This window comes from Vigna angularis, chromosome 1, assembly GCF_016808095.1.
Source record: "Vigna angularis cultivar LongXiaoDou No.4 chromosome 1, ASM1680809v1, whole genome shotgun sequence".
In the NCBI taxonomy this organism is placed as follows: Eukaryota; Viridiplantae; Streptophyta; class Magnoliopsida; order Fabales; family Fabaceae; genus Vigna; species Vigna angularis.
Genome location: NC_068970.1, coordinates 11,847,140 through 11,871,345, shown reverse-complemented (window position 1 = coordinate 11,871,345; position 24,206 = coordinate 11,847,140). Strand labels below are relative to the sequence as shown.

General features: G+C 32.4%; 3 protein-coding genes across 7 annotated transcripts; 1 reads left to right on the top strand and 2 right to left on the bottom strand.

The window, feature by feature from the left end:
• Positions 1–2,850: 2,850 nt before the first annotated feature.
• On the top strand, positions 2,851–6,657 carry LOC108336473 (uncharacterized). 2 transcript variants are annotated; one of them, XM_017572952.2, is made up of 4 exons: positions 2,851–2,950; positions 3,072–3,209; positions 3,293–3,368; positions 6,446–6,657. In XM_017572952.2, the coding sequence occupies exons 1-4, from the start codon at positions 2,876–2,878 to the stop codon at positions 6,469–6,471; spliced, it is 315 nt and encodes a 104-aa protein (XP_017428441.1). In that variant the 5' UTR covers positions 2,851–2,875; the 3' UTR covers positions 6,472–6,657. The 2 variants fall into 2 exon arrangements, with proteins under 2 accessions (XP_017428441.1, XP_017428446.1); XM_017572957.2 differs by lacking the exon at positions 6,446–6,657 and adding an exon at positions 3,710–4,146.
• A 746-nt stretch (positions 6,658–7,403) lies between these two features.
• LOC108328755 (bHLH transcription factor RHL1) lies at positions 7,404–10,852 on the bottom strand. Of its 4 annotated transcripts, none has more exons than XM_052879612.1 (7): positions 10,381–10,852; positions 10,151–10,252; positions 9,932–10,045; positions 9,616–9,681; positions 9,019–9,084; positions 8,534–8,602; positions 7,404–8,083 (listed from the first exon to the last, which is right to left on the bottom strand). In XM_052879612.1, exons 1-7 carry the CDS (start codon positions 10,771–10,773, stop codon positions 7,745–7,747), a joined length of 1,149 nt encoding a protein of 382 aa, XP_052735572.1. In that variant the 5' UTR covers positions 10,774–10,852; the 3' UTR covers positions 7,404–7,744. The 4 variants fall into 4 exon arrangements, with proteins under 4 accessions (XP_052735572.1, XP_017418297.1, XP_017418229.1 ...); XM_017562808.2 differs by having other exon boundaries at positions 9,932–10,051; positions 10,381–10,851; XM_017562740.2 differs by having other exon boundaries at positions 10,345–10,850.
• Positions 10,853–15,940: 5,088 nt separating this feature from the next.
• On the bottom strand, positions 15,941–20,148 carry LOC108321255 (NADP-dependent glyceraldehyde-3-phosphate dehydrogenase). Its single transcript, XM_017552954.2, has 9 exons — positions 19,838–20,148; positions 19,268–19,461; positions 19,041–19,169; positions 18,061–18,180; positions 17,700–17,836; positions 17,433–17,588; positions 16,708–17,086; positions 16,492–16,608; positions 15,941–16,367 (listed from the first exon to the last, which is right to left on the bottom strand). The coding sequence occupies exons 1-9, from the start codon at positions 19,983–19,985 to the stop codon at positions 16,254–16,256; spliced, it is 1,494 nt and encodes a 497-aa protein (XP_017408443.1). The 5' UTR covers positions 19,986–20,148; the 3' UTR covers positions 15,941–16,253.
• Between the last annotated feature and the right edge of the window lie 4,058 nt (positions 20,149–24,206).

The window sequence follows — 24,206 nt, the reverse complement described above, 5'->3', positions numbered from 1 at the left end:
GATATCCACAGGACTCAGTGCTACTTCCACATAAATGGAAGACATAAAAAGTTATCAACATGTATGTGTGCTACCAAGTCAACTCCCACATTCTCCATTTTCAATTAAGCTGTCATATTTTTAGAGATAATATATCAATTTATTCATTGTGTATGTGGCCATCTATATCTCCTGCTATAATCCATATAAATAATTTAATTAAATTGACGTGAAAATAGTAATATATATTTATACATTAGAGCGAATGTTGTGTGTCTAGGAACATTGTGACTAGAACAACTTGATATTTAAGTTTATTATTATTGATCCACCTTTGTTCTTTTAGAAACCTACTTCGTGCATAGTTCATGAGTTATAATAAATATATAACTCAAGATGAGAAGTTTTGTTAATTATGAAGAAATATATTGGAGTACGTTTACAATAAAAATTTATTAAATATTTGAATACCTTGTAAAGGTATTATGAATCAAATACAAAATGAAAAATCATCGAAATAAAAATTTATAGGACTAAAATATATGTGAAAAATCTACATATAAAATTTATAGGACTAAAATGCTGATAAAAATTTGATGTCATTTTCTAAAGTTAAAAATAAAAAAATTACTTAAAAATTATTTATGCACGTAAAAAAGAATTTATTAAATACAAATTCAAAATCAATAAAACTAAAATTGAGTTGAACTAAGGTCAAATTAGATCTAACAAACATCATCTCAAGTTGTTCTTGATGGACTTAAGTTAGGTCGATATCATGCCCTTGTTGAACTAAGTCAAGTTGGATCTATTTCAAGTTAAGTTGGGTTAAGCTTATTTAAACTTCATTCATACCCACCTCGGCCTAAGTGAAGTTAAATACATGTGGACTAAGTTGAGTAAAATTCACATTAAGTTGAGACATGTCTATATTAAACTGAGTAAAATTAGATCTATGTGAGATCGAGTTGAGTTATATCCACATTAATCAATTTGAGTTGAATTTATATTAAGATGAACCAGATTAAATTAATCCACATTTAATCAAGTTATTTTGATGCAACTCAAACCGAATCAATTCATACTCATTTCAAGTTGAATGAATTATATTAGTTAAATAAAATAAATCTGGACATGCATAAAATTCAAAACCACATCAGATTTAAAATGACTTATTTTAGAAATAAAAGCTTCTATGGTCATTTTAATATTTTTTATTTATGTAAAATATTAATTCAATTTGTCCAATACCATCTTGACGAGTAAGAGCATCTCATATATACAGTTTCTAATGATTTTTTTTTTACTTAAATTAAATTTTGAAAAAAGATATCAAGTTTTGATGATATTTTATGTCATACTCCTAATTTCTTAATTTAGAAACACGAATTCACGAAAAAAAAAACTAAATAAATTCGTGCCTAAATTTTGATCAAAACACAATTAAGTAAAAAAAAATGTAAAAGTAAGAGTTTGTAAAAATTTTAAAAATTATTTATTTTGAAGTTAAAATTAAAGTTTTGAAATTCTTTATTACTGAAAGAGGATTCAGGGTTTCTTTTTTTCAAAAATTATTTTAAACTTTTTGATAAGATAAAGTATTGGAATAGGATAAATGAGAGCTTTTGTTTTAAGTATGGTGGCTACCATGAACATGAAGAAGAGAATGAGAAAGAAAGTGAGATTTTCTTATTAGAAACCCCATACTTCCTTTCTCTTTAAAGAACCCTTCTACAATCATTCACCCACCATGAATTCCAAAACACTTCCTTGTTTTTCAACACTTTTATTCCATAACTACAACTTCGGATATCATCACGTTGTGATTAAGGATGATGATCGAGTAGACAATGTTTATTTGTTTGATTTACAATAAAAAAAAATCTATCATCATATTTGTTAGATATTTGTTTTAAAAAATATTTTATAAATTTTTAAAATATTTTTAAAAAAAATATAAAATATAATATAAATAAATTGAATATAAATTAAAATTTAATTTTAATTAAATTTAACCTAATAAAATATAAATTAAATTTCAAAATTTTTTCTTTTATTAAATTAGTAAAAAACATAACAAATCCTTTTAAAAATTTGTAATCGTCACGTTTAGAACTACCCAGTCTGCATCCCATGCACTCCAATTAAGAAGAACAATTTCCTTTTGCACCCATTCTTTCCTTTTTCCAAGCACATTAATATTGAAATTTCTAATTTGCCTCTCATTTAAAGTTTTTATGAATTGTATTACTCATAATTTTTTCATTGCAAAGAACTTAGGAAAAAAATTCATAAAAATAACGTGGAGGTTAATTTTGACCTTTGAAAATCTAAAAGTCAACAATATTTTCAGATTACACAATTTGAATGTTTTTATACATATGAAATAGACTTTCTTATAAAGTAACTTCCGAATTCTATATTTTAAAAATTCATTTTTATATAACTTTTTTTTTCAAATTGTATAATGTAAATTTTATTTTTATATAAAAAAGTTTCTAGCTACATAATTCACAAGTTATTTTTTTCATAAAAAGAACCTTTTAATAATAATGCAATGAATGTGTCTTTCAAACTACACAATCCAAAGTACATTGTTGAAATATAATCCTAAAGTTGATAGAAAACAATTATAAAAACGGTTAACACGTGGACGAGGGGACATCAACAAGGTGAGGGAGTTTTATCTTGTAAAACACAATCGAGGAAGTTGTGGGAGGAAACTATGGGAGTGCAGAAAGTAATTCTCTTAGTATGTGTTGGAGATCTAATCCAGGATCCATTAGCTTTTGGGCTACGTGATTTCCCATAAAGCCCAACCCAGTTCGGAGAGTCCATAAATGTTGCTGTTTGTGAATGCAGCGCAGGTTTAGATATCGTGATTCATTCTCATAACATGGCTTACGCTGCAGTAAAATCTGACAAAATCGACACTGCTGTTCTTACCAAAGCGAGGGAAGCTTGTTACAAGGTCTCTCTTCTTCTTTTTTTCTTCTTTTTTTCCTTTTCATGCAAATGGGTCTCTGCAATTTCTCTCTTTTTATCTCTCTCTGTCTCGAACACTTGTTGAATTGTTTGTGTTTTTTAACAAGGCTCGTGATGCTTTCTATGCCTGCTTGGAAAATGAATCCGACAAGAAGCCCACAGAGATTGCATCTGTGGGCTTGCTATATCCCCTAGAATGCAAACAGTGCAGGAATGAATACGTCAAACAGTGTCGATCTTCCTGGGTAACAGAGCCCCTTCTTCAATTATGATGCTGTATTGGTAAAAATCGATGCTTTCTAAATTGGGTATGTTAATCGTGTGACAGGTGAAACATTTCGATAGGCAATACTGCCAGAACAAGAGGGTCCAGACACTTTTGGATGACAAAGGTTCCACGAGAGGTCCGTTCATGCCATCACCCTTACAATTTTAAACCCAATACTTGATTTCTATCAATTATTCACGTATAAGTAGTAGTGATAATGGGTCATGTTGATTTCCCTTATAGCTTTGCATGATTCTTTGGGTGTATATTCATTGTGTGATAAAGGAGTTATATTTGTATACATGTCTGTGTTTTCTCCTTTTGTGCTTTTACTATTGATGCTGGCTTGAATGAATTTCCTTCTCTTTTTCAATATCAATTAGTGGTTGGAACAAGTATCTGTATCTAGGAGTTACATGTCTTGGTGCTATCTGCACTTGACTGGAGAATACTATCATTGTTTATTCATGTTGGCAGGGGTGTAAAACTGTACGGATCACCTTGGCCCTTATCTAAAAGAAGTGTTTTCAGTTCTTGAGGGATGCTCAAGCTCTTGGTTTGAGAGTCGTTATTTGAGAAATTTACAGTTCCCTCTCCTTGGCATGGTTTGTGTGCTGTAAAGTTATTGTAGAAGTTTGTGGCTAATTGGGTATCTATGCAGCATTGGTCAAAACTCAAAAGAATAAATGAAGTGACACACATCTGGTTTATTCTTTTCTGCAACATTGTTCATAGTCCCTTTATGCATTTAACATGGCAAATGGAGAACCCAGGGATCCTTTTGGGGATTTTACACTATGAATGCATTGAATATGTGTACTTCTTTTCTGTTGTGGTCAAAATGATATTTAAGCTCTGATTGGTAATGTGGTACTGGACAATTGTTATAGTGAGGAATTTACCATTATTTCTTCTGTTTCTCTTTTTTAATATTAGAAGAAAAAAACATGGGTAACTGATCAAATTCAGATAGTGGTCTGTTATAATGTCTGTACTCCTAAAGTCATCCCTTCAAGGATGGTTTCCTATTAGGATTAACCATCATCTAAGTGTTAGAGGTACGCCAAATTTCATTAGTTGCATCAAAGATTCGTCCATGGGTGTTAGGAGTGCTTTGGTGTAAAATTTGCATTAGAGGTTTACTCATATGAGTATAGTTACACCCTCATGAGTGTGATAAGTGCTCAAATGTAGAAATTGTAGCAATTGGAATATATTCTTTTGGATCTAAATCCATGTTATTGAAGATAAAGTTATGCAATTAACAAAAAGAAAGGACATTTGTTGCAAACCCTGTTTGGTATCTGTGCCTATCAAAAGTCTCATCTAAAGCTCTCTAAGCATCCTTAAAAGGTTAATGCAAGATTCAGAAAGAAATAGTCAAATAATTAGCTGTGTATAAGATATTGGTGAGACATCTTTTATTTCTATTTTTATTACTTCATACTATTTCCATCTTTCATCAGTACAATCTTCAGAAATTAGTTCTGGTTTAGCAAAATCACTTTGTAACCATAAAACCATGCTTACAAATAGTTAATCCCATTCTGAAGTATCTAGTTTGATACTCTGTTCTTTCTGTGACGTGTAAGTAGTTAAAAAATTACTAATTACTATATGTTGCTCTGATTTGTCATTATTAATTATTCACTACAAAATGGGATAAATATTTTGTATTTAAAATTTAGCCAATCAAAGGGAGCCTTAGTTTATAATAACAAAATGACAATGTTTGAATTTATAAGTAATATGGATTAAATTGTTTTTTCAGGATATTTTTTGTTTTCTTCCATTACATATGTATCCCTTTTTTGTTTACAAATAAATTATGATCAAACAAATTCTATGTGGCAAAAATTATCAACCCGCATTATCCAGTGAAGGGAGAATTAAAACTCATCATAAAGAAATTCTTATATGATAAGGAGATATCCCCAACTCCATCCATTTCTGATTTTTCACATTTAAGTCTCATAATTCAAACTCATATCATGCAAAGCTAATCTCTGCAAAGGGTATATTTTCCATGACTTGTCTGAATTTGGTTTTGAAAGAATTTAGGTTAGAAAAAGTAGTTCTTTAGAAATGATACTTTGAAACTTTGTTAGAAAATCAGTGAATTATAATAAAAGTTAATACTGTTATTTAAGCAGGTGTAAATTAATTGTTGCAGATTTCCTTTATGAGTGATCTCAAATTAGAATTTTGAAAATACAGCTGTGCTAAACCCTGATTAAAAAAAATATTATTAATTAAAAAAATTAAAAAAATTAAAAAAAAGTCTCAACATTCAAACTCTGTTAAAACTTCTGGCATAGATAATAAATAAGCACATCATTATGAATGCAATTCCACTGTCATTGATAAGAAGAGATATTTAATAAACTTGTTAACAAGAATCTGAGATATTATTTAATAAGAGCATTACAATTAACTGTTTGTAAAAAAGAACTATAGGAAGATTTTTAATTAACGTAGTTAGACAATAATAATATTATTATTGTAGTTAAAGATAGAAAAGGGTGAGTAAACGTGGAAGGCATACCGAGTGTGAAATATTAAAGTAAGTTGATTTGTTGTAGGTGGGTGTTTGGGGATAAAATAAGTTGGTGGCCACTATCAAGGACCAGTTTGTTTAAGATACCTCAATAAAACTACACACGACAATTGGATAAACATGAGAACACAAAAAAAGAAATTATAGAGCACAAGAAACTTTTTCAACGCATCTACGTCACATTCAACCATTTCTACTTCACTCATGGACTCATGTCTCCAAGATTCACCCTCATTCAACGTCTACTCCCAAACATATTTCACCAATTTGACACTTTTTTTTTTGTCTCTTTTTGCCTTCTCACCCTTTTCACCATATAAAACCCATTATCAAATATCAATGTATTCTATAATGTATTGTATAGTCGTCCCGTTCATCTAAAACTGGACAGTCCCCACAATCAGAAGCATCTATCAAAATATTATGAGATCGAATAGTTAGACTTTATAAATTGAGCGATCGTCTTTAAACAATAATTAAGATCGATGATGATTAACTTAAGTCTAAAAATGACTATTATCATGTGGCTTGTGATTAGGACGATATGAAACTTATTCCAAAATTGAGATAATGAGGTGAATTGGTTGAATATATTACGCATTTATTGTTGAGATTGTTGAATCTTTGTTGATTTTAGTATTGAGTATCTTTTATAGGTAGTCTCCCAAGCTTGACTAAATGAAGTGAAAGACAAACAATGATATGAAGACACAAAATTTGGAAGATTTATAATCTCGTCCCATTACAATCAACAAATGGATTCTATTTTATTCATGGTAAGAAAATTTTCTTTAGTTTTTAAATGTAGTTGTGCACCTTCTTTAGTCATGCATTTTCACCCACAAGTTTATATTTCTTTCAACCGCTCATATATAGCTCCTATTCGGAAGTGATTTTATTATATATATATATATATAAAAAGCAGTTCACTTTTTATAGTGAAAATGAAACTTTTTTTTTTCACTTTTAACCATAAAAAACTCGATTTACTATTATTTTATCCCAACTGTTGTATTATGATGAAATTACCAGTTTGTAAGAGGAGGAACTAAACTTTGCAGGATCTTTGAATATTTGCAATCCAATTGGCAAACAACACATTGTCAAATTGTGCAACCTATTATTGGCCTGGGTTTTCGATATTTTATTTATATAAGATTCGATTTTACTTTATATTAGAGTCAGCCTACCAGTTATACAAACTTTGCTTTATTTTTTTAAAATCACTTTTACATATATCGAACGTGATTAAATCAAATGACGATAGTAAAGCTTAACTTTAAAATTGACCTAATATAATAGTTGATATCAACCTAATTGGTGACGTGGCCACGTTTTGATCGTAAAAAGAAAAGTATAAATGTTCACAACATTGAAAGTCTTTTAAAAAAAAGTACTTGGTCTGATCCGTGACTGTTTCTAAAACTCAAATAAAAATCATATAATAATGCCTTCGTGCAAATGACAAAGAGGTCAAGTAAAACATTACAATTTTTGTTTTGGAAGAGAGAAAAAGAAATGTTAATCATTTTTAGTGAATTTTTCTATTTCTTTTCATTTTTTATTAAATAAGAAGTATTTAAAACCGATTTGTTTTCCCTTGGATGGAAAAGATAGGGCAAATGCAGGAAAGTGGTATAAGAGAGAAAAGAAAAAGTAGCATAGGTGTTAAAAAAAATTAACAAACTGATTGCGAAATAAATAAATAAAGTAAAAGAAAAAGAGGCGAAAAATACAAAGAAATGAGATAGGATAGGATGGAAAGTGTACGAGCATGAAAGTTAGCGTGTGGGTACGAAAGTCAAGCTAAAAACGACGTCGTGAAGGACAGCCTTTCCTGGACTTTACAAAATCCACGTCATTTGGTTTGTTCAGGTTGTTCTCGATTTCGTTGAGTAGTGGCGGTCACGTCGCTTGGTGTAGTGTTTGACTTGAAAGTCAACGAAACGGCGTGATCAGGACTTGGAAACGGAAGCGGTGTCTTTGACGAGGCCGTTACTGAGAGTGGACGAGTGCAGGGTGAGCGCGGATATTCCGGGAGAAGAGGGCCCATCACCGTTGGTGAAAGGGTTTCTGGTGTGACACGTGGCTTTGGAGATGGCGGTGGCCAGGGAAATCGGCATAAGGCAGAGACCTTTCCCCTGCAGGTACTGCATGGCGGATCCCATGTCTTCCTCCATGAGCTTCGCCACCTGTTGCTCCGTCGTGGTGAGGGTGTCGTTTGAAGAAGCATGGTTGCCGTTTGAGTTTCCGTTGGTGTTGTTGCGTTTTTGTTGAACGCAGTCCGGGCCTCCCTGCAGTGCAAAGACGACAACATGTGACAGCGTTAGTTACAGTAGGGTTGTTGTGAGAGAGAGAGAAAAAGAAAGAGGAATCTGCGAAAGTGGCCACGCGTGCTGCTTTTGGATTGTCGTTTTGTGGTGATTGAGAATTTGAGATTGATTGATTGATGGATAATAAGCCAAAGGCAACACAAAAAGACTACTCATACTCACTCCGACAATATTTTATGGGTGCTACCTCTGCCCTTCTATTTCTTCTTATGGAATTCCTCCCATGTTTTTTTTATTATCTTCCTCATTTTCTTGTCTCCTCTTTTTTTTATTTTTGTTTTTCTTTAAAAATACCCGAATTCACAACAGACAAACATTGAAGGGGAAAGGAGAAAAAACAATCTTTTAATTGGCACATAGTTGTTGTGATAATCAAAGTGGAAAAAATAGTGTAAAGATGGAGTTGTCTACCTCAGAAGATATATCAGCAACAAGGGGTGCCACAGCCGCTGCACCTCCCAATCTGCTCATGCTTAAAACCTGTGTAATCCAATGGTTTTTATTTTATTTTTAAAAAATATTCACAGTGAAGATAAAAAATATTCATCAATTTTGAAATTTTGTAATTAAAGAAATAAGTTGAATGAAAAATTATATGAGAAAAAAGTTGGTCGAAAAACACTGTGTCTGCACAGCAACTCATTGAACATCCAGCTGACTTATTTTGTAAAGTTGTATACATGTGTTTCACTAAAACATTTATTTAATTATATCATAGCCTTCACTTTATTAACTTTTTCTGCTTCCTTCTATTGAGATATGAATATAGTATGAGAATAAAAATGAAACACATAAGATAACACACAGATGTAAGACAAAGAAAATGAAAATAATTTGTCACAATATATAATAATTTTCTATTCATTAAGAAAACGTGGAAACAGAGGGAATCTCACCTTGACTTGGAGCTGGAGGAACTTCACATAATCGATGATCTCATCCAACATGGAGGCCTTATCAGTCTGTCAATTCATGAACATGCACTTTTATTTTATTAACAAAGGATATATTTGCTTGTATAATTTACATTTTACACTTTTTTAAAGCAAAGTGAGACAGATATGAAATGAGAAAAATAATTTAGAAAGTCTGTATGATAAAAAGAATCAGAGAAAAGAGAGTGTATTGTAAAAAGACAGTGCAGGAGTCCTTTTACCAAGGATTGATCCTTGCATTGGATGATGCAATGGTGCATATATAGTACTATTATTATTATATATTGTTCATGTGTTGCGTCTAGTCCCTTCATTCTTCATACAGATAACAACAAAACCACAAATCCCACTTGCTGCAAGTACCAAACCTTAGTGCTCTCCAGCTTCATATTTCAGGCACGCACGGAAAGATATATATAATGGGAAGGTGTTGCCGCTACAATACATACCAAAACTACTGGGCACTTTTTAATTATTGTTCATTATACTCCAATTAATCCACAAAAAAGACAACATAATTAAGTTTAACCTTACTTCAATCCATCAACTGATATTTACCTTGTTGGCGTTGGGAACCAGTTCCTGCAGCGCCTTCATTCGCTCTGCAATTCTCTCCCTCCGTAACTGTCACACACAACAAAATTTCCAACCTAGCTTCAGAACAATAAAAGTAAGACAATGACCATATCTCCTCACCAATACAATCAAACGTCAAAAGATAAAAATCAAAACGATGCTGTCCTATTCCGCCGTTTCCAATGATTTGTTTTTCTATTTTACAAAACAGAAAAAAATGTACTGCTAAAAAGTATGTGGTTCAAAGGAACCGCCCACATGAATCGAAATACGTTTTCGCAAGGCCAGATAAACGTACCCTTTCGGCGATGCTGTGTGGGTCGGTCGCTTGACCTCTCCTCGCTCTAACCCTCTGCTTCGGCTGCCCGGAACCAGCGCCACCACCAGTAGCCGGAGCCGAAGCTCCAAAACTCTGTCCCTTGAAATTCCAAGCGAAACAAAATCAGTTCACAACCTAAAATGTCTTATTTAATTTTATCATTAAAAATAATAAAAGAAGGAGAAAGAAAATGAAAACCTGTTGAGGAAGTTGAAAATGGTGAGTTTGGTTGGAGGGTTGGGCGGCACCTTGGAGAGAGGCGGAGAAGGCGTTGTAGAGAGGTTGAACAGGGTCAGCGTTCTGAGGAAGAAAAAAAAAATTAAACCAAAAATCGAAATCAGAGTAATGAGAGGAGCAAAAGTTTGGGGTGATTAAATGAAGAAAGTAGTAACTGAAGCAGGAGATTTGAAGGAGGAGGCGTGAACAACGTCGTTAAGAGAGGAGACGGGCATTTGGAGGATGGGGGAATTGGCAGCGGCGGAGGAGAGAAGGAGTTGATGGTGATGTTGGAGCATGAGAGCGGAGGCTTTGTCATCGGTGATTTGGTGGTTGCGAAACTTGGAGGCCAAGTTGGCCTGTTCGAGGTCGTAGGGGAAAACGACGTTGTTTTCCGGCGTGGTTTCGTCGGAATTAGGGTCCCATAAGGGGTTGTGTTTGGGGTCGAGTGTCCATGGAGAAGATGAAGGGAGATTGGAGAGCATTTGCTTAAGGAAATCCTCGTTTGAAGTTGCATCAAAGTGGATCTGTTGCTGATTGTTACCACCATGGTTAAAGAGAGAGTTATTGTTAGCGCCTTGCATTTCTCTACTACAAGGTTGCATGAGATTAGAGTTATAAGCTTTAAAGCAGACACAAAAGAGAAGAAAGAGGGTTTCAACACAAGACTAACCGCAAGACAGTGCTACTTTTAAATACGTCCCTCACCACCAACCTCTACTGTTTTATTATTATTATTATTCATTTTCTTTTTCATTTCCCACAAAAGGTTTCACCTAAGACTTGTCTGTCAAGTTTCTTAATATCTCTAATTTTATTTTTCTTTTTCTTTAAATTATAATGTTAATAATCTGATTTTAATTTTGAAAATGTTTTCTTAACCATTCATTTTTTATATTTTTTTACTATGTTAAGGTGCGGAATTTGATTGATCTATTTTAAATAATATTTTTAGAAATGAAATCTCACGTGAAGAAGAGTGTTTTTGGAAACGAATTTTGTTTCGCAGGTTTTTGAAATATCATTTGGAAAAGGGTTCATCTTCTTCCTTTCAACTTGAAATCTCTCTTTCAGTCACTTTCACCGTTGTCTCTTGTTTAAAACTTGAAATCTCAAACCTCACTTTTCAAGCTCTAGTCATATTTATATACTCAAAGGAAGTCTCATCCTTTAACGAAATATTAAAATAATACTAAATTGTTTATGTAGAGTGATGTTCTATTACAAGTTTTTGTACAAAATCAAATTTTTGTACGGATAATTGTTTATAGAATCATTGTAATCGATTACAAGGGACCTGGTCTACACTTGAGGACTGCACCTAACTTGGTCATCACACCAATTGGATCTTTCCTCTATCATAAACTTCTCAAACCTCAGTTTTCAAGTTATACTCACACTTAAACACTAGAAATATGAAAGAAATACTTAAATTGCCTTTAGGAAGTGATAGTTCTCAACCCTGGCTACTGCAAAAGTTTTTATACAAAATCAAATTTTTGTATGGGTAACCGTTTACAGGGCCATTGTAATCTATTGCAAGGGACTACAAGTGTAGCCCATACAGTAGATTACAATGCCCTGTAAACGATTACCCATACAAAAATATGATTTTGTACAAAAATTTGTAGTGCAATATCTGTGAGAACGTCGAGAATTTGAATGAGATAACATGCTGTCAACTTTGACGTTTGCGAATTATTTTAATCATAACTTTTTCCACAGACCTCCAAATGATGTGATTCCTTGTTTATTAGAAAATAAATTCAAAAATCTTTACTAATGTTTTATATATTGTTGTCACCTCTGACTTTTGCTGGTTGGAATGTAGACTCAAAGACTACTAACTCATAATTTTTAGACCATTGTACTAGATGCAGTTACTTTTCCAAAAACAATGTTTTTCTAAGTTTCTTAAGTTTATTATTGTTTCATGTTTCTAAGCTTCCTAAGTTTATTATTATTTTCCAAAAACAAGGTTTTTCTAAGCTTCCTAAATTTTAGATAGGTGAGTGAGTTTAATGCTTTCATGTAAGTTAGATGAGTTTAATGCTTTCCAAAGACTACTAACTCATAATTTTTAGAAGGTCATTTTGAAAGAATGACGAACGCACAACTGCATTAAAGAAAACAAATATTTCACACAAACCCAAACGATAAGTGAAAATGGAAAGGCAGACCAAAAACGCAAATAAGGAATGCTAGAGAAAATTGAAAGAGAACACAAGTTTAATTGTAACCAATATTAAAACATATTTTTCTTTAAAATATTAAAAAAAATTAGAAGAGAAAACTTTATAAATGAAATAGGTTTGAGTATACTTTTAAAAGTCTCTTATTTACATTATAATTTTTGTAAGTTCATTTCCATTTCTTTTAACAAAAACGTTTAAGAGGTTAATGGAATATACTAAATATCCTCTAACCTACTTTCTAACTAAAAATAAATAAATGTTAAATACCAAATATAATAATAATACCACGTATAAAAGTGAACTAATTTAAAAACACATAACAATATAATATATATATATATATTAATGATATCATATTATTAATAATTAATTTATTTTATTATATATATAGATTAAATCTAGACTAGATTTAAAAAATTTTAATTCACTCAAGATCATTATTTAATTTTAACCTGAATATCAATACAATTTGTTAGCTTGCATTTACAAATGATATCTTTTTATACTTTTTGATTATTAATGTTTAAAGAGAACACATAATTTTGAAGAAAAAATAGGCTTTTAAGTATATATTATCTAGTTATCAAATTTTAATGAACACATAATATTATTATGTCTTATAGTTATTTAATTTTTCGTGTACTTTAAACCACATTATTTATAATCTCCATTATCCACTTTTAAATACACAATCTTATTAACATAATATCCTGATATATTTTATTTTCTTGTTAGATAAATAAGAAGTACGATCTCATTTTGGTGCTATCATATCTATAAATAACGTATAAGTTGAAAGAAGATAGAAGTGAAAGAGAGAAAGCATAGAGTGAATTTATGTAGTGAGTTGGAAAGAAAGAAGAAAGTGTTGAAATGAAATAGCAATGGCGGAAGAGACGGTTGATGAGTTACTCACTGAGGCTTCGGAACTGTTGTCTAAGATCCATCCTGATCTGTTGTCTATTATCGAAACTATGCCTGAACCCTCCTCGGTCACTTTCAGCCAACTTGTTTCCATCACATCTAAACAGGTAAAGTTTTGTTTTGTTGAGAATTCATAATGATACTTTTGATAACATTTAGGGTGTGTTCTTTTGGGTGTATTTGGGGGAGATGATTTGAATGGATTTGAGTGGATTTGAGGGTAATTTTGTAGTTGTTTTTTTGAGTGGATTTGTGGTTAATTGAGAGTGGATTTAAAAGTAAAGTCTGTGAGAATTAGTGTAAGATTTGATTGATGTGATAGATTTTAAAAATTAGTTTAATTGGTAGAAAATAAAGATGACCAAAATGTCCCTAGTTATAAAAGTATTATAAAATATTATTTTGTAATGTTATATTTAATTGTAGAGATGTTTATAAAGAGAAAAAAATTATAAATAATTTATAAAATTAATGTTTAAAAATTATAAAAGTTATAATGTAGTAAAATGAATGTATTTTAAAATGTAGTATTAAATTGTATTATAATTTAGTACGAATATGGAGAAGCCACTATGCAACGCAATACACATCTGAAATAAGTTGTAACCGGTTACGTGAACCTGAACCTGTAACCTCTTACAGTACGTGAACCTGTTACGTGAACCTGTAACCAGTTATATAAACCTGTAACCGAATACAACATTAAGGCAAATTCTTCATGAAGTTGTAACCAGTTACGCCTCCGTGTAACCAAATACGTGCAGGGCATATATCGGCTCAAAAGAACAACGTTGTTCTTCTAAATCAATCATCGCTAATGCACGTGAACAGAGAAATCAGTCCAAACGAACACCGCCTTAGAATAATTTTGGAATCAATAAAATGTGAACGTTAAACCCTTTTTTAAGTCAACTTTTTATAAAAAAAAAAAAATTATTTTAAACGAATCAATCAAATGTTGAGACGACGTTGTAAAAAAGTTGAAAAAATGAGTTATCAATTTGATCCTTTTAATTTATACAATATAATTTTCATTTTAGTAATATTTGGTCACCTGTGCTTCTTATAACTGAATAAACAACACATACGTGGACACAGGCTGTTTCTGAAACCGTTACACGCGTCCAAGGTACGACTTTTTCTCAGACAAAGAATAATAATAGAACATAGTAAGAGACGTGAACTAACGTTGTTTTGTTTTTAATAAAAATAAATCAAAATATTGGTTTAATATGTGTGTTCGTAAGACATAAATGTTTATCATTTCTGTTTTCTATTTTTTGATGAGGTGGGGCAATGTTAATTTACGAATTTCATATTAACACTTTATAAAGTACAAAAACTTAGATGTATAAGAATCGAATATGTTGATTCAAATCATACCTATAATATTTTTAATTTATTCCCAGGAGGCATATACTTTATGGGTGTGACATAACATGAATTGAAAGTAGCAATGGTCATTAGGTGATGTCAACAAAGTCGAAATGCCTTTGATAACGTATAAAAATCTGTGACATAAGTTCAAATTTGAAGAGAATAAAATCCCAGCATTCTAGTTTTGTAGATGATGAGAAGCAAAGAGTTTAAACCCACACGATGATGAGAAAGTTATAGATAGAGAAAAGGGTTATTCTTAAGTGAGACAACATAAACCCGAAAAAACATAGAATGTTGATATGTTATATTAGACATGAATAAATCTTTATTAAAGGTAGCTTGGTAATGGCAAAAGAAAGTTGTAGGTATATGTCCTTCTCCTGTACCAATCACATCCCCAAATCCCTTCAGCTCACAGGACTCTCTTTACACCTCAATCTCCACTTAGTCTTATGGAATTCCCTAAGACCATTTCGGAAACTTTTCATATTTACTGCCATTTCTTTCCATTAATTTTTATCCATTCAAACGATGCTTCTTCCATATATATATATATATATATATATATATAAAGTTCGAGTACCAGGCGCTACAGCACTGAAGTAATCCATGTCATATTCCCAGAAAAAGCTCGAACGACCTTCAACAAATGGATACACCTGTACCCGAAACCGACACAGGTGAGTAGGTAGAAAATACTTAGGAGCGCGAGACAACTCTCTCTAAAGAACTCGGCAAAATAGCTCCGTAACTTCGGAAAAGGGGTGCCTCCTCACAATTTTATATATATATATATATATATATATATATATATATATATATATATATATATATATTCATGTTTTTAATCGCACTTTGTTATTATTATTTTAGTTAAAATTGTTTTTTTTTTCAAAATAAAGATCGAATTTTACATTAGATAAATAGAATAAAAGAAATTAGGTTTACAAATACTGAATATAATTTTCTTGACGAGTTCATTAATTAAAAGTAATATCTGTCGAAGTTTGTAGGATTTGGGCTCAAGCCTGGTCCATAATCACGAAAAGCCCAATTTTTGTATTGTGCATGGTTATTTTTCTTTAGAGAGATGCATGGCCGTAGATAATAATGAATTTTAAGAAAAATCTGTATAAAATATTTCTCTAATTTCTCTGAATGTTATGATTTACTTTTTATTGATTTAATGGATGAAAAATTGATATCCAGAATTTGGAGTTGCATTTCGTGCACTAAGAAAAGTGGGATTGTGAGAAAATAATTGGGGAAGAAATGGAAAGAAAAGCAGAGTTATTTCTCCTGAATTCACTGATTTAACATTCAACTTTTAACAGGAATTGAGTACATAATGATGACAAGGTAGAAGACGATAATTGATATTGGTATGATGCTAAAGATGAGAATGAGAAGCAGTCACATGAAGTAGAGGTATGTGACCCATCAATCAAACTCATTATTCATCTCTATGATTCACGGCTGCAAAACAGAACCAGATGCTAAACTCACACAGTTTGTACGTTCACCATGACTTACGAGACTCACTATAAATTGTTTTTCTGCCACGCAAATGAATGACTATAACAGGACTAGCCCATGGTGTAGGAAGGGCTGGGTAAGTTGATCACAGTGGTTTTAACCTTGGTCATCATGTTTATGCTGTTGGTAATCCCTTGAGATCCAATGCCACTGTCCTTTATACCCTGTCAGACAGTATTTTTTGTTAATAATGGCTCTCACATTTGGATAAACAGTTTCATAATTTCTAAGTTTTGGAAATAGCAATTGTGAATTATGAGAATTTGGTTGGTTTTTGACTGGGTTCACCTGAAAGGGAAAATGGTCTGGTCCACGAGCTGGGGCAGAATTTATCTGAACTGTTCCTGTTTCCATTGCATCACTGATCATTATTGCTTTGTTTACATCCTTTGTGAACACACATCCCTGCACGAGTTCAATTTGTTGATAAAGTTACGTCTATCATAACAAAGCATTGTATAAAGGGCTAGTGATGTGCAAGTTTGAGGGCTGTAATTTTCTGACCTGAAGTCCAAAGTTGCTGGCATTACAATGATGGATTCCTTCTTCAACTGAATTGATCCTAATTACTGGCAAAACTGGTCCAAATGGCTCTTCCCATGCAATTCTCATGTCTGGCCTCACATGGTCCAGTAGCAAAGGCCAAATGAGATTGCCTTCTCTTTTGTACTCCTGGCAGAATGTTGCTCCTTTCTCCTTAGCATCCAAGACCAGGCCTTCAATGTAGTTGGCTGATGATTCTGACACAACTGGAGTGATATCACTGTCATCCTCTGGTGGTCCGACTGTTAGTTTTGCCACATTAGCCTTCACTTTCTCAACCAAAGCATCGGCAACAGATTCCATTACCAGGACAACCTTAACAGCAGTGCACCTCTGCCCACTTTTGTTGAAAAAAATATGGAATTATAATTCAAGTCAAATTCCTTAAGAATGTGATTTTTTTGTTGTTGTTGAATTATATCTGACATATACCATAAGAAAAGCACATGATGCTGGAATTCTAACCATTTAACATTCATCTCATGTGGGAGAATACACTGATATTAGAAGCAATACCTCACAAACTCTATATATTTCACTGAAAGATAGAAAACAAGAATGCATCATGCATGCAAAGTGTGGATGAGGAAGTCTGTTTGTCTATATTAATATAGCTCGCTGTTCTACCAAATCAGTGCATTAGAGGAACCCTTGTCACAGAAGTACTAATACAGTTGTGACATTACCTGTATGAAAAGCCTCCTTTTATAATGTTTATTGCAACCAAATCCAGGTCAGCATCCTCAAGTACAATGCAGGCATCTTTTCCTCCCAACTCCATTTGCAGAGGAATCATGCCTGCCTTCTTTGAAATTCCAATGCCAGTATCTCCACCAGTAAAGCTGGCAAACCAAAGTCACAAGTCAGTGGAGGAAAAATTACTAGCACAGGGAAATTGGGGATGTGTGGTATGATACTATCACAGAATCATCCAAAGGGGAGCAAATTGTCACCTTATACAGTTCACTCCTGGATGCATTGTTAGGAAGTCACCAATTTCTGAGCCTTTGCCAGTGACACAGTTGATTAGGCCTTTGGGAAAACCAGCCAAGTGAAAGCAGTGAATCATGTGCAGACCAGAAACGGCTCCCTGAAATGGATCATTAAACAAACATTAGAAGGAGCAACAAAGGAAAGAAACTAAGGAAATAAACATCCTGGAATGGAATGGTTGTTGCTGTGATCTGTTTAACTGCTGCAACACTCTTAACGCTGGCATAGCACTTTTGTGACATGAGCTAGTTTTTACTTTGAGGGTGTGGATCTAACTAGTAGGTTCCCTCTGGAGGGTATCACAATGAAGGATATAATTACCTGAGTCGGAGGCTTGAGCACAATGGAGTTTCCAGCAATCAGTGCAGGAGCAATTTTGGAGACAGCAAGATTAACAGGGTAGTTAAATGGTGGAATGGCTAAAATCACTCCAAGTGGAATCTGAAAATCAAATGAAACTTTCTTATTAGATCACATCAAAAACCAAATCTAGAAAGCATGAAGATACTTGGCTACTCACCTCATCACGATCATTCAGTTTGCTAGTCATTAAAAGTTACTAAGATAATGGAATCTGATGCAGATATTACACAACAATATGAACTCAGGGTTTTGATATTGTGTCTGTTTGTATGTGTGAGTTAGCAAAAATAATTTATTATATTGATTTTTCAGAAGTAGCTGACTGTGTCCAGGAATTACAGAAGAACGTACTTTTCCATGATAAAATATTTCTGGAATGACTATGGTCTATGGTGTCCACTGTCCAGTAAGCAAGTTCTTCTTTATCAGTGTTATTTAAGTTGACCTCCCTCGATTTGTTGCACTAGTTATACTTAAACCATTCTTGATCTATAAATTTTTCTTACACGTGGACATCTTGAAAGAAAAGAACTTTGCAGATGAACGAAGAACTTGATTCCTCCAGTTTATTTTAAAAGATAAAGTGATTTATCCTTGACCTAATTATTTTTGTCATTTCTCCACCAATACACGTTATACACGAGTGTAGGAAAGCATGTATTGTCTCTCTGAAATTACTGTTTATTGCATCAATACCATAATTCTAAAGCACCCATTCTTCATGGGTCTTTTTGCTTATAATGTCCCTACTCCATCACCCCCTTTAAATGTGAGAATTGTTTAATCCATTCTCTTTGATATTTCACCCTGAACAAAATCTTTTATGTTAACATGTAAGCTTCAATGCAAAAATGTATGAGAATCCAGTAGTAAGTGAATTTTGACCTGTGAAGTCTTTTATGTTAAAATTGAAGTTTGAAAGAAGTGTTGAGATAAACCTTGGATGTGAGGCAATATTTTGTCCTTTCATTTCCAGGAAAGCTATCCGACACCAAGAACTTTCCCTCTCCCAGAATCCTTACCCCTTCTTCAGCACAGTAAGAAATCAGATCACCAGATCTTACAACCTTCAAGGAAATACAAAACCAGTTATCTCCATCCTTCCAAGTAATAGTCCAGAACAATAATTCAACTTGTTTCACATAACCCGTGACACAATATGCACCTCTGTAACAGCATCTTTGGCTGGCTTTGCTATTTCTTTCACCAGACACTCTGCAATTGGAGCCTTGTGCTCTTTAAGGATAGCAGCTGCCTTGTGAAGAAGTTCGGCCCGCTTCCACAGTGGGGTCTTTGCCCATAATTTTTGTGCAGATTTTGCCAAGTCCATGACCTTATTAACCTCCTCTTGTGAACAAGCTGCATGAACACCATTTTAGAGCTCATTTTAGAGCTTATCACACACACTTATCTTCACTGTAAAAGTAAATAAAAAGAAGAACCTTGCTTTCAAGATTCAGTTTGGTTACACAGAACAAGAACTTGAGCCCTAAAAACACAAAATTTAGCAACAGAAACTGCTTTCTCCTCACTAATTCTCGAGTCACAAAAAATTTAGTAAAAATTACACATTAATTGTTTCTCTACTAACTTTAACTGACATCTAGAATTATAATTCTCAAGCTGCTAGCAACATCCACAAGAAATTGACTAAAATAAAGGGCTTCGTATCCAAGAAGAAGGGAAATCACTGACGAGCCAAGTGCTAGCATACGAGATTATTTAGGTGATTTACCTTGAACTTTGTATTGAGTCTTTCTTGTAGTGGGGTTGATGATGGCAACAGTTTTCCCAGAAGAAGCTTTCTTCCACTCCCCATCGGCATAGTACTTGTACACATCTCCATCCAAAATCTCTGCAAAGACACCAGTCCCGGGAGCCATGTTAGAAAAGGTATGCAGGTGAAATGCAAAAGTCCCAAGTAAGAGAAGTTTTTATAACGGCGTGATGAAGAGGAAGAAGAGATTTGAAGGTTAGGAGGAGTGTCTGGTGTAGTATGGTTGGTCTGGTTTTTCTTTTTTTCTGGTGATGGTTTGGTGTTGTGTGACAACATGCGTCGTATATGTAAGGAGAAGGTGAGCCACGCATGGTTTTGTCGTACATGTCCTATGACATTGGGACAAACAAGAATTGGTTAGGTGTATGGTTCTGAGATTGCCAAGTGTGGTTTGATTATCTTAATCACCTTGTCCTCTCTATCTTTAATTTAGTCGTAATTAGCATCTCATCATGGCGTGGCAATGCAAGTATTCAAACTTAGTATCTCCTTTTTTCTTGGAGGAAGAGAGAGACAGATAACATCACAGTTGTTGTGAGAGTAAGAAAGTGCTACTGCAGCAGAAACAATACACAATAATACAAAAAGTTTCTAAAAATAAATTCTAGTCTTTAACTATTTATTTTCTGATAGAAAAGAAAAGGCACGTGGCATGAATGGATATACTTGCTAATTACGTGGCATGCTAGCATTCACTCATCTCATGCATATTTTTCATGTATTATGAAAAAGTTAGAAATTTTATGGTAAGTTAAAATAGCTATCACACAAAAAAGTGGTGAGGATGAAGTGAAATCATTGGTTTTGTCGACGTTTTTAATTCCACATGTGAGAAATGCTGTCTGTAGATGATGTAGGTGGTTGGCATTTGAGTGTAACTTTTTGTGGTGGTAATTAAACGGTGAGTTAATACTGGAGCTACAAGTTTTGCTCAACTGTGACAACATATTTAACTGATCCGATATGCATAAAATTAATCTATTTCAGTAGTATTAATTAAGGGTTGATAACTACACCCTCACAGTTTAATTCATGTCTCTTAGTATTATTTCACTTTTTCAAATGTTAGTAAAATCTTTTTTTTCAAGAGTATAAGTCCAAACGAACAAATACCATCTAAAGCTACTTCGAGGCTCAAATTAGTTTTCAGTATCGATTATCATAATTAAGTTTTAAATATCTAACAAATACAATTACTTATTTTTTTTACCATTATTTATATTTATAGACTTTGAAATAAATTTTTTATTTAGAATATGTTCAATATCTAATAAACATATTTTATCTTGGTAATTATCTAGACAATCTTAATATAGGAGATGCTAATCGGTTAATATTGATAATCACCTATGTTGTGCTGACTGGTCCGTTCAAATGGTATATAATCCAAATCCAAAAACAACCTTGTACTAACAACAGATTGAGCCTAATATAAATCTAGTCCAAGTTATCTTTGTATTAGTTCTGTACATGTTCATGGTATTGTTAAAAATCTCACATGTGACTAATATAGAGCATACCTCAACTAAATTCAGACATTCTGATTTGTTTCAATCAAGCACCTACAACCAGACAAAGTTTCAAAGGGTTTTCTCCAAAAGAAAACAATGTCCAACATATTGGGGGTGTCATGTTCTCGAGTGCCCTCAAAAGAGGGGAAAGCATGTAACTTTGATTAAGTGAACATTTATAACCAAAAACACCGTCTTCGTTTCTAAGAGTTTAATTAAGTGTTGGTGCATTCAGAATGGAAAATAAAATGAAAAACTCAGTTTTGAGACAGTGAACAATGACACCTTTCACTGCAGAACATCGAGTGTTCAACGTAGATCTCATGCAGTTGACGTGTTGTGCAGGAATAGATGATGACCACAACACAGGTATATTTTCACTCTTCTTTGTTGGTACCTTATTCAGAAATAAACTGTTCCCACTTTTGAAGCTGATGCATGATGTCCAGGAAGACATCATGTTAAAGGGAAAATCAGAAAATTGTTGAAAGAAGGTGATTCGTTCATTCGTTCAGAATTGTTACGGTAAAGTTTGTTAGTTATACAATAGAAACAGTCATTAGACTGAGCTAAAATTTAGGAGATAAACCAGGGCATTGATTAATCTAAGAGAATGGAAACTTTCCTAAGAAATTACTTACACATGTCAGGGGACAAACATTGGAACTTTCTTAATAACAGGAAATTACACGTGGAACACATCCAAATGATGAGAACACCTACTTTTTTTTTTTGTAAGTAATAATACTTTGACATGTATTATATTTATTTGAAAACACATTTTATAAGTAAAATAATCATAAAAAAGGTCAATTTTGTATTTGTATTTTGTATTTGAAAGATAATATCAAATAAATGTAAGAAAATTTTGTGTGTCAAAATATTTTTTACCATGTCACAAGATTTGATGATTTAACTTTTATCGTTTTTGTTTATGTTGTTATAATATTGCAATTGATATATATAATATTTTTTTACCAAATATCTTCAAATATTCTCTACAATTTCATTCAAATATAGAACAAATAATCAAAATTGAAATACTACAGAGGTATAATTCCTTTTACCATTTTTTTTTTACTTATTTCATACTTGTTCATTTCCTCGTTTACTGAATTGATTGAGAGTTATATATGTTCTAGAAAAAATTTAATGTTATGGAAAATGTTGTTGCTGAATTGATAATGTGCAATACTATTGTTTTGTCATATAAATGATTCCATATACGTGAGTCTCTGAACCACACAATAATTTCTGCAAGTTTTTTGTAACCATTTGAAAGTGATGAAAACGATAATGTCGTAAGGGTTGAGACAAGTAAAGAGATGGAATAGCTAATATCTCAACAAAGTGTTGTTGAAAATTTGAAAAAATTTGAAGAACATTGTCTTATAGTTAAGAAAAGTAAGACATTGCAAGGTATGATTTTAATTGAACACCACACAAAACCTGACAAGAAAAGAAAGAGTTGTTGGGAGTATTGTGTGGTAGATGGCTGATAATAAGATGAACTCTATCTCTTCTGAGATGAAGCAAGAGCCACTAGTTTCATCAATGGCTGAAAGCATATATAGTGATTTATGGCTGAGAACCATTTTCATTTTGTAGCCATTTGAGATGAGCTTACAGATATGTTCCAAAAAAGGGCATGGACCACCTTCTCATTGCTTCCTTTCAAAATAAATTTCCATGGTCACTGCTTCAACAACTTTTTTAGTAGTGAAATTCTGTCATACATTCAGTATAGAGAGTGTAACACATATAGATCTCTGTATTGACAAGATATTGTTTGTTCTAAACCAAATTTTTACAGATTTATTTTTTTTATCAATGAAAGATATTTTATGTATATATAAATTCATGTTGATTCCTATTTTTATATGATATAGAACTTTATTTTTATATTATATAAGATTTATTTGTATCCTAAAATTTAAATTTAAGACAAGTCTTAAAAGTTTTCATCAAAACCTTTGTCTCAAACATTAACCTTTCACTCTTTTACACTACACAATGATTGAAGGTAGTTCACAGTGTTAGCAGTTGTAATATTTCAGTGTCATAAAAAATTTCCTCAAAGAATATCCATTTATGAAAAGAATATCCATTTATGCCACACTCTTCACTGGTTGTGAAATTGGAGAAAAAAAAACAAAGATATGGTTCAATTTATATGTAATACTGATGTTTATTTATCTGTGCATCATATTTATTTTATCTTTACTTTAAATATCAAAGTTAGAAAATCATACTCTTTAATTTTTGTAATTAAATTTATATTTTAAAAGTAAGTTATTTATGTTTAATCTAAATAAAATTTAGACGAGGTAAAGTATGAGAGTAAAAGAAATAGAGTTAAGAGTTGCATAAAATTTTATCCTTTTAAAAATATTTCTTGTTCTAATTTTAGTGTGACTTCCATTAGTAATAAAAGAGAAAGTGAGATGAACGGTTTTATATTAATGTTAATATATTTGTTCATGTCTATTAACATTTTATTATTTATTTTAAGTTATACATTATTTTACTTAATTCATTTTTAGGTTTAATAGCCAATTTAGTCCCCACTTTGGTTGAAAAATCTCAATTTAGTCCCTCGTTATAAAAGTGTTTTGCATTAGTCCTAATTTTTAAAATAGTGGGTCAGATTGGTCCCTTTCGTTAAATATAAGTTAACGAAATTAATGGATGATGATGTGACACAACTTAAAGCTGATGTGTTAGATTGGTTCCTCGTTAGCTTTAAGTTGTGTCACATCATCATCCATTAATTTTGTTAACTTATATTTAACAGAAAGGACCAATCTGACCCACTA